Source organism: Rhamphochromis sp. 'chilingali' (assembly GCF_963969265.1).
Source record: "Rhamphochromis sp. 'chilingali' genome assembly, chromosome: 1".
Taxonomy (NCBI): Eukaryota; Metazoa; Chordata; class Actinopteri; order Cichliformes; family Cichlidae; genus Rhamphochromis; species Rhamphochromis sp. 'chilingali'.
Window position 1 is genome coordinate 64,011,309 of NC_137929.1, and position 10,653 is coordinate 64,021,961.

The window sequence follows — 10,653 nt, forward strand, 5'->3', positions numbered from 1 at the left end:
CAGTAAATGTTTTCAGGTAAATGCCCTCCTTGATTATCCACTCCAGGAGGGGGCCTAACAGTACATCTTTCACTATCTTACAATGCTGTGATTGCAGCCATTCCCCAACTCTCTGGGAATTGTACTCATGGCCATTAACCAGTGGGCTTTGATCAGTGGTTGTTGATCAATAGTCATGACAATTTGGACATTAATGATCAAGGAACTGACCTTAGAGCCCATTGCTTATTCAGTAATGGTAGTCTCAGTCATTATGCAAATGTACTGTTTATAAGGTTGGAGAAACCTGCAGTCACCTGTAGAGATGGGTATCGAAACCCGGTTCTTGCTGAGAACCGGTTCCCACTGTTTCAATTACTTGGAATTGTTTGCCATTTTTGCAAACGATTCCCTTATCGATTCCAGTCGCCCCGAATGACGTCACCACGTTGCGGAGCGTCATGTACCTGACAGGAAAGATGGCGGCTCAAACGCTCAAAAGTTTGATTATACTTTACGAGAACGGATGACAAGAGGGCAACTTGCAATACTTGCAAAGTAGATATTTCATTTATTGGAGGAAACACTACGAATATGCAAAAGCATTTGCTCACAAAACATGTGATGACCTTAAATGAATGTCGTGTTTTTAATTCCGCTCCGGACTCGTGAATCTCAACAGCAGCAGCGGTAACGTTTGCACGTCTTCTCCTGTTAATGTGGCAGGTAAATAATCAACTAACAGTGCATATTATGTTAGCGCGATCTGCCTTATTACAAAACCTGCCATTACTGTGCATTTAGTGACCATGATGAGAGAGACAGAGTCTGGCTGGCTCAGATGCTGGCAGTTCTCGCTGCAGTCTACCGGTAGCGTCTCCTTTCAGGCCAGGATAGACGAATGTCACCGAGCAGTGACTAAGTTTGTGGTAAAAGGCTTGAACCCATTTGCCACAGCAGATGTCCCCCTGATTTTCGATAAGTGAATGTGTTTAATTGTAGGCAGGGACATTACTGGATGTTCTGGTGTAATTGCTACAGAATAATTTATGTTATACTTTGTTATTGCTACAGAAGAATATTTATTTTATTATTTTACATTTACAATTTTTTTTCCTGGGGACCCTGTGACACCCCATTGAAGAGCCGTAGGCTGTGGATCTCTTAAGATCTCACTGCTGGGTTTGCAAGGCCATGTTACTCCTAAATTTATATCTTGTTCAAAGAGAAGATATAAAACAAAGTTCTAAGATAATCGACCTTAGTATTCTCCTTTTTTAAAAAGAATCGATAAAGAATCGAAACGTTAAACAGAATTGAAAATAGAATCGGAATCGTGAAAATCTTATCAATACCCATCCCTAGTCACCTGAGACTGAAGAAGTCACTTGGAAGAGTTATGAAACTTTTCTCCCACTGAAAATGCTGCGTTCAGATGAACACAATCAACCTTTTGGGATCTACTTACCTGCATGACTGAGTATGCATCAAGACATCTTGTTTAGGATTTTATTACCATATTTTTCTGACCATAAGCAGCACCGTCGATGAATGGGTCTGCTTTCATCAAGGCTTATTAACCTCCTAGGACATGCTGTCCACATATGTGGACATCACATTTTGGGTGGTCTATACCAAAATACTAAATTTTGCTCTACAAGGGAAACAAAACAGTCAGTCAGTCAAACTTTACTCAACTCATTCTTCTTGCTTCTTGCTTCCTCCCCTTCTGTACCATTGATTCATTAATGTTGAACTCTCTCACAGCTGCTCTATTCCCATGTAGTGGCATCTTCACTGTGTTTATGTTTGCTAGTGATTGTCATGGTCCTGGGTCGAGCGACCCAGTGTTTGAGTTTATGCATCTTTTGTATTTATTTGTGCCTTAGCTTAGTTCACCTAGTTAATTTCTAGATTACTGTGTAGTCCTGTTTCTTAGTTGTTTATGTCATCTCCCCCTGTACTAAGTCTCCCTGGTTCATGCGTCATGTCTGTGTGGTTATGTTTGGTTCATGTCTAGTCTCCATGTTTCCTGTTTTACTTTGAAAGTCTGTATTCAATGTCAGTATATGTAGTTTTCACTCTCCCTGTCCTGTCATTAGGTTCATGTGTATCAGCTGTTCCCCCTCATGTGTCTCCACTTCCCCTGATCACCTCATGTGTGTATTTAGTCCTCAGTCTTGCTGTGTTCAGTGTCGCGTCGTCTGTGTTATCTCCCCTACCCCTCGTCATAGTTTCCCAGCCATAGTTTGTATTTTGTTTAGTCATAGTCTAAATCTCAGTAGAGTCATAGTTTCCCAGTCTATGTTCAGGTCTTCCCTCAATTACTTGGTTGTTTTTTTCCATGAGTTTTTGGCCCTAAATAAAGGCTCGCCTTTTGTTAAGTCCAGTTTTGTGTCCTCACCTCTGTTTGCTCTTGGGTCCTCTACTCACTCCACACGGTCCGCCCCGGCGGTCCATGACAGTGATCACGTAGCACATCATTATATACCAGCTAGTCCAACTTCAGTAACCCTACAAACGTCACAGCTGATTATCCATCCATTCGCTTCTGCTTATCCTTTTCAGGGTCGCAGGGGGTGCTGGAGCCTATCCCAGCTGTCATAGGGCGAGAGGTGGGGTTGACCCTGGACAGGTCGCCAGTCTGTTGCAGGGCTAATGTCACGGGGTGGAAAGGGACAAGTTATCCAAGTTTTTTTTACTGTGCATGTTTTTGTTGTGTTTTATCTTTTTAATGTTTTAATATTGTACATTGGGTTATTTTTATGAGTTTTACTGCATGTTTTAATGGTATTTATTTGGTGACTTGTCCTGGAAAGACTCCGCCCCTACCTGATAATAAACTGATCACACCTGCGAGAGATCCCAGAGAGGCCAATAAGAGGGCCTGACAGACCACAGGAAGGAGTTCGACCGAGAGGCAAGAGAGGACCGAAGCATGAAGGCACCCATGAGTGTCACGGGAACCCACGAGAGCCTGGAGTGACACGGAGGCTTAGGAGATGAGGCCTGACGTGAGGCTTCAGGGTGAAGTCACAGAGGCGTGACACATGGCGTGGGACATGAGGCCTGACATGAGGTTTGAGAGCGACACGAAAAGAGTGACACATAAGACCGGTTGGTGCTTGGCGTTCCGGGGAGAGGATACAGCACCAGCGACTAGGGACGCGGAGCGAACAGTCGGACGGCAGTAGTAACAAGAGCCCAGCTTGTGCACTGCGGGAGAGCAGAGGCGGCGAGACAGCTGGTGCCGATTTGCAGTTTTAAAGAAGCGGCGGGCGGAGTTGAGAGCTCTGCCCACCCGGGGTAAGTCTTCAACTTATCCCCTTTTTACGAATGAAAACTGCCTGAAAAGAATAGTGACTGCCGCTCCCTCCCTTTCTTCAGCGTACCAGGACGCGGAATGCGGGGAGGAAGGCGAGGACTCCGCTGGGTTTCCCTTTTACACCACTTCGCTGGATTTCTTAGCTCTTTGTGACTCTTATACCGTGGTGGATGCCACTGGACTTTTAATGTTGTGTTTTATTGATTTTTATTGTGTTACCCCTTGGCCAGGGTTGTTTTAATTAAATATAATAAATTATATTTTAACTATACAGTTTTTAATGTGTGCTTTCCCTTGGTGGCTCCACTGCTCAATCCGGTTGGAGGAAGATTTTCTTCCTTCACACAAAACCCACTGTGGAAGTAAAACCAGCCTTCCGCTCCGTTACACTAACACATAGAGACAGACAACCATTCGCGCTCACATTCACTCACAGATCCACACCTATGGGCAATTTGTATTAATCAATTAACCTATCCCCACAAGCTGCATGTCTTTGGACGGTGGGAGGAAGCCAGAGTACCCGGAGAGAACCCACGCAAACACGGGGAGAACATGCAAACTCCACACAGAAAGACCCCGGCCTGATGGTGAAAACGAATTAAGGACCTTCTTGCTGTGCAGCAACGGTGCTAACCACCGTGCTGCCCACAGCTGTTTAGCTTTCTGTATTTATTTATGTTGGTTTATTTAAGTGATAGCAGAGCTGTACGTTTGCATGTTTTCAGAAATCTCTCATCCAGAACATGGTATATTATCTTTAGATGGAAGCTAGTGAGCTAACTTCCTGCTAACTTCTAATCCTTGTGGGCTAGAGATGTGTGTATCTTAAAAACTTACTGCTCTCAGAGTCTCGAGCTGCTGACCGTTAAAGTCAGGCCTTTTTACCTCCCGAGGGAGTTCAGCTCAGTTCTCCTCTCAGCTGTTTACATTCCCCCACACGCTGATAAAGCTACTGCTATGGACAAACTGTATGACATCATTACTGGACTTGAAAACAAAAATCCAGAAGCTGCCTTTATTGTGCTGGGAGACTTCAACAGAGCCAACATGAAGAAGGTTCTCCCCAAATACTATCAGCACATCTCCTTCCCCACAAGATGTGATCAAACATTGGACCACTGTTACACTCCATTCAAAGAGTGCTACAAACCCCTCCCCCACCCAGCTTTTGGTAAGGCAGACCATTGTTCCATACTGCTGCTGCCTGCATACAGACAAAGACTGAAACAGGAAAAACCAGCTTCCAGGGTTATTTACAAATGGGACAGTGAGGCTGAGGAGGTCCTGCAGGACTGCTTTGACACAACTGACTGGCAGATATTTGTGGATGCAGCTGATGGCAACATCAATGAACTCACAGACTCTGTCATTGGATTTATTGGAAAGTGCATGGATGATACCATCACAAAAACCACTGTCCGCATATATCCAAATCAGAAACCCTGGGTAAATAAAGATGTTCGCGCCAAGCTAAAAGTGCGGACCTCTGCCTTTAACTCCGGGGATGCTGATGCATATAAAGCAGCCAGGTACGACCTCCGAAAGTCCATAAAAAAGGCCAGAAAGGACTACAGGGACAAAATGGAGTCCAGCTTTGACACCAGGCGACTGTGGAATGGACTGCGCTGCATCACTGACTACAAGAAGGTCAACACAGTCAGTGTTCAGCCCACTGCATCTCTTGCAGACGAGCTTAACAACTTCTATGCTCGTTTTGATGCAGACAACAGAGAGCAGATCCTCTACCCTCAGGAGGTCAGTGAGGCTGCAACTCTAACTCTGAAAACAGAAGCTGTGTGATAGACCTTTAAAAAGGTAAATCCTCACAAAGCTCCAGGACCAGACGGCATCCCAGGCCGGCTACTCAGAGTGCGTGCAGACGAGCTGGCAGAGGTGTTCACCAACATCTTCAACCTCTCCCTGAGGCAGTCAGTGGTCCCCACGTCCCTCAAAGCATCCACCATCATTCCCGTTCCCAAAAAATCAGTGGTCTCCTGTCTGAATGACTACCTTCCTGTTGCACTGACATCCGTCATCATGAAGTGCCTGGAGCGGCTGGTCAAAGGTCATATCTGCTCCTCCCTCCCTGACACACTGGACCCTCTTCAGTTTGCCTATCGGACAAACAGAGCCACAGAGGATGCCATCGCCCTGGCAACGCACACCACCCTCACTCACCTGGAGAAAGGGAATGCATATGCAAGGATGCTCTTCATCGACTACAGCTCGGCATTTAACACCATCATTCACAGTTCACACCATTGTGAAGGTAAGTGACGGACGGAAGTGAGGTAAGTGACGGAAGTGATGTTGTAGGTGACGTCAGACGCCGGAGATTTTGGCGGAGAAAAAGCAAATGGTAGCATAGAGTTTAACAAAGGTTTTCCAAGCTTCAGTATTACCAAATATACTAATCAATTGTCATATAACTAACAACATCTGTTTTATCATCTCTAACACCCTGGAGGACAACGGGGAGAGTTTAGACGCTCTCCAAGATTACATCGACCGCTGTTTTCAAGATTTAGTAATGCATAAGGCCCAGAGTGCATCTTCCCCGGCCAAAATCGAGACGCCGTCATCGAAGAGAAGTCGCCAGGCAGACTCCCCCGGTACAACATCGCCTGCCGGCAAAGACATCGCAGAAATCCTGGAGTCAATCGACAAGCGATTGTCCAGTTTCGATGCGAGGCTGTCCCTGGTGGAGATTTTACACCGGGAATTTAAATCTCTGAGAGAATCCCTGGAATTCAGCCAGCGGCAGGTGGAAACGCTTGCCGCTGAAAATGCCACGCTACGGGAGTCGGTTAAATCTCTCACCGATAACGTGACCCAGCTAAACATTGAAAATAAAAAAATAAAAGAGTCCGTTATCGATCTACAAGCCCGTAGCATGAGAGATAATCTTGTGTTTTCTGGTATTCCAGAAACTGCCGGAGAGGACGCAGAGGCAACGGTGAAAAACTTCATTAAAATCCACCTGAAGCTGCCGGAGGACACCGTAAAGAACATCGACTTCGATAGAGTACATCGCTTGGGGGGCGCGCGGTCGCGGACCGGGAGACCACGGCCTATTGTGGCCAAATTCAGTCAATTCAAACAGAAGGAACAGGTGAAGAGTCGCGGCAGAGAGCTGAAAGGAACGGACTTCAGCGTGAACGACCAGTTCCCCAAAGAGATCCTGGAACGACGCAAGGTCCTGTTCCCAGTTCGACGTAGCTTTATCCAGAAAGGCTCCCGTGCTGTCATCGCTGTGGACCGGCTCTACGTGGACGGACAGCTGTACCGCGACCCCGGCACCACACCGTGGTTATACTGACTGCACTCCAGATAAGAACCCGCTACACTCTTTTCTTATTCATTCACACTTTCTCCTTTAAAATGTGTTTAACCTAGTAATATCAGTAAGATGTCATAGCAGATATAACACCGTCACCCTCCGTCATTGCTTTAATTGGAATGTTTCCGTTTCGTTTCCTTTTTTTTGTTGTCGCTCACAGTTCATGTGGTTTCTTTCTTTCTCTTGTCTTTCACTGCTGTGGTCACCTACTCCCCCACTCACCTACAAACAACACCCTCTATTTCTCCATATTTTCACAACACGATCACGCAAACACATCAGCTCAACGGCAGCACATTCACAACAGCCTCACAGCACGCACAGACTTGCAGGACACATAAGCAAGCCACGCTTGTTCATATTAGTGAATATTCACACACATAGTCAGACTTATGGAGTCTCTCACCACACTTCTTTTTCTCTTTCTATTTACAAACAAGGGATGTTTCCATATTCTCTCCACCTGTCTAAACGAAACACCCAGCATACATCATTAAACATACACGCACAATTAAGGGCATGCTGAGGTTTGTCACATGGAATGTAAATGGAGCTGGCACCAGAGGAAAGAGGTTAAAAATATTTAACCAGCTTAAAAAACTACAGGCAGATGTTGTTTTATTACAAGAAACTCACAAACCTGTCACAGGTTTAAATGAACTTAAAACACCTGAGTTTCCTAACGTGTTTGCAGCCGGTTATAATTCTAGACAACGGGGAGTAGCAATTTTAATACATAAAAATGTTAATTTTACAGTACTCGATACAGTTATAGATCCAGAGGGTAGATTTCTAATTATTAAACTATCAATATTGAACAAAAAACTATGTATTGTTAGTATATATGGTCCAAATGTTGATGAACCCTCATTCTTCCACGGTTTTTTTAGTGCACTCTCTGAACACCTTGATTGCACACTCATTCTTGGCGGTGACCTCAACCTTGGACTAAATGAAGAAATGGATAGGCTCAACACAACAGGAACTCAGCGTAATTGGCAGTCCACAAATATAATCAAACAGTATATGAACGACTTTGGTCTTTGCGATGCATGGCGCTCTCTTCACCCCACCAGTAAGGAATATACTTTTTTCTCGCATGTTCATCACTCTTACTCTCGTCTGGATTATTTTTTGGTCAGCAGCTCACTGCTGTGTGACATTTCAGACACTGAGATTCATCCTATAGCTGTCAGCGATCATGCTCCTGTATCTTTAACACTAATGCACAAGAATAATACTACGCCAAGTAAAAACTGGAGATTTAATATATCACTACTTAAAGATGAAGACTTTATTAAATACTTTAAAAAGGAATGGACTTCATATTTAGACTTTAATGACACTCCCGGAATATCTGCTTCTGTTCTATGGGAAGCAGGGAAAGCTGTGATGAGAGGTAAAATAATTTCTTTCTCATCACACAAAAAGAAAGAAGAAAACAAAAATATTCAGGAATTAGAAAAAAACATCAAATCACTAGAAGAAGCCTACGCGTCCCACCAAGATCAGGAAACATTGAACAAAATATGCAAAACAAAACTAGAATTAAATGAAACTATTAATAAAAAAACACAATTCCTTATACAAAGACTTCGCTTGCAGAATTTTGAACACAGTAACAAATCAGGTCGATTTCTAGCTAACCAGCTAAAAATAAAGAAAGAAAAAACAACTATATGTGCTGCTAAAGATTTATCGGGGAACACAACATATGATCCTGGAAGAATAAACAACATTTTTAGGGATTTCTATGAAACTTTATACTCACCACAAATAAACCCATCTAAAAATGAAATTGATCTGTTTCTTGACAATGTAACTCTTCCAAAATTACTAGACAGTCAAGCAATGGAACTGGATTCGCCACTGACGCCAAGTGAACTCCAGGAAGCCCTGATAAGTATGCCCAATAATAAGGCTCCAGGTCCAGACGGCTTCCCTGCAGAATTCTACAAAGAATTCTGGACAATTTTGGCACCAGTATTCCACAGCATGTTGCAGGAAATCGAGGAAAAGGGCAGACTACCACCAAATATGAATTCTGCCAACATTAGTCTCCTGCTAAAACCAGGCAAAGACCCTTTATTTCCCTCAAGCTATCGTCCAATTTCTCTTTTAAATGTAGACCTTAAAATAATCTGCAAAGCTCTCTCAAAGAGATTAGAGAAAATGACCCCCCTCTTAATTCATCCTGACCAAACTGGTTTCATAAAAGGTCGGCACTCCTCAACAAACACTCGTAGATTACTTAATTTAATAGACTACTCATACGATAAAAACATCGAAGCCATAATATTATCTCTAGATGCAGAAAAAGCATTTGACAGAGTTAATTGGAAATTTTTATTCGCAACTTTACACAAATTTGGTTTTGGAAACTCTTTCATAAACTGGATAAGAATATTATACAATTCCCCAACGGCTCGTATCAGAACAAATGACCAGACATCCTCCAGCTTCTGTCTCCTGAGGGGCACCAGACAGGGATGCCCACTCTCCCCCTCACTTTTTGCAATTTTTATCGAACCTCTAGCAGCAGCATTTAGACAGGCTACAACAATTAAGGGCATAAAATGTAAGAACATAGAACATAAAATCAGTCTCTATGCGGATGATGTGTTGCTTTTTCTGCAAAACACACAAACCAACCTCTCTGAGGTAATTACTTTAATAAACTGGTTTTCAAGAGTTTCAGATTATTCAATTAACTGGCCAAAATCTACAGTTCTCCCCATTAACTGCTCCTTCCATAATTCTTCCTCTGCCCCACTGCAATCCGGAAATATTAAATATTTAGGTATTAATATCTCTCCTAAGCTTTCAGACTTAACTAAACTAAACCACATCCCACTTCTAAAGAAAGTAGAAGGCGATCTGACTAGATGGAAATCTTTACCCATATCACTCATGGGAAGGGTCGCCACTATAAAAATGATGATCTTGCCAAAAATAAATTACTTATTTTTGATGATCCCTAACAAACCATCACAAGATTGGTTCAGATCTCTGGATTCATATATTTCCAAATTCCTTTGGAAAGATAAACCCCCGCGTATTAGCTTAAAAACGCTACAAAGAACCAAGGATAGAGGAGGATTAGATCTGCCTAATTTTCACCAATACTTCTTAGCCAACAGGCTTCAGTTCATCTCAGAATGGTCAAAACATACCTTCTTAGTTGAGCCCTGGCTAGATGTTGAACAGGCACTATGCAAGGATCTAGAGATTTCAGACCTACCATTTATTAGCTCAAACATCAAAAGACATGAATGCTTTAAAAGTATCAACATCAGCTTTTCTCTAACAGCATGGTGGGAGTTTCTAAAAATAACGGAGTCTTCATTAATCCCATGCAAACGTACACCTATCTGGAATAACCCTGACATATTACAAAACAATAATATGATTAATTTCCCAGAATGGAGTTGTAAAGGAATTAAATACTTAGAACATATATTAGAGGGAACAGAATTTATTCCATTTGACAGACTAGTTGAACAATATGGGATCAACAAGACAAGGTTTTTAGAATATCAACAAATTAAATCCATAGTAAAAAAGAAATTTAACCTCAGTCAAGTTGAATTACAAACACCACTAAGTGCGGCACATTTTCTTACTCTTAAATCCCCCAAATTATTATCTAAAATATACAGAACACTTTCTAAATTAGATGAATCAATATCCCTTCCTACTGCAAAGTGGGAAGCAGATTTAGCAGTCAACCTAGACCAAAACTTCTGGTCTCAGATTTGCTTAAAAACTTTTAAATTAATTAAAAATCACAGTCTGCAATTAATACAATACAAAATACTTCATAGAGTGCACTATACAGGTCATCGGATGTTCAAGATGGGCTTTACATCTTCCAACAACTGCTCACACTGTCAAGGCAATACACCAGACAATTACATCCACGCTCTTTGGTTCTGTCCACCAGTGCAAAAGTTTTGGCGCGAGATATGTGAAGACTTATCAAAATGTCTGAAATGTAACATTCCAA

The 10,653-nt window shown here is 42.7% G+C and overlaps 1 protein-coding gene across 1 annotated transcript; it reads left to right on the forward strand.

Moving 5' to 3' along the window:
- Nucleotides 1-4,588: 4,588 nt before the first annotated feature.
- LOC308411609 (uncharacterized protein) lies at nt 4,589-10,619 on the forward strand. The gene is made up of 2 exons (XM_080905564.1): nt 4,589-5,919; nt 6,235-10,619. Exons 1-2 carry the CDS (start codon nt 5,838-5,840, stop codon nt 6,624-6,626), a joined length of 474 nt encoding a protein of 157 aa, XP_080761690.1. The 5' UTR covers nt 4,589-5,837; the 3' UTR covers nt 6,627-10,619.
- The last annotated feature ends 34 nt before the right edge of the window (nt 10,620-10,653 follow it).

Excerpts from the sequence above, each read along its gene's own strand:
- LOC308411609 (XM_080905564.1), top strand. The coding sequence starts at position 5,838 with ATGCATAAGGCCCAGAGTGCATCTTCCCCGGCCAAAATCGAGACGCCG. Across the intron at positions 5,920-6,234 it reads TCGCCAGGCAGACTCCCCCG|AAACTGCCGGAGAGGACGCA; the intron begins GTACAACATCGC and ends CTGGTATTCCAG.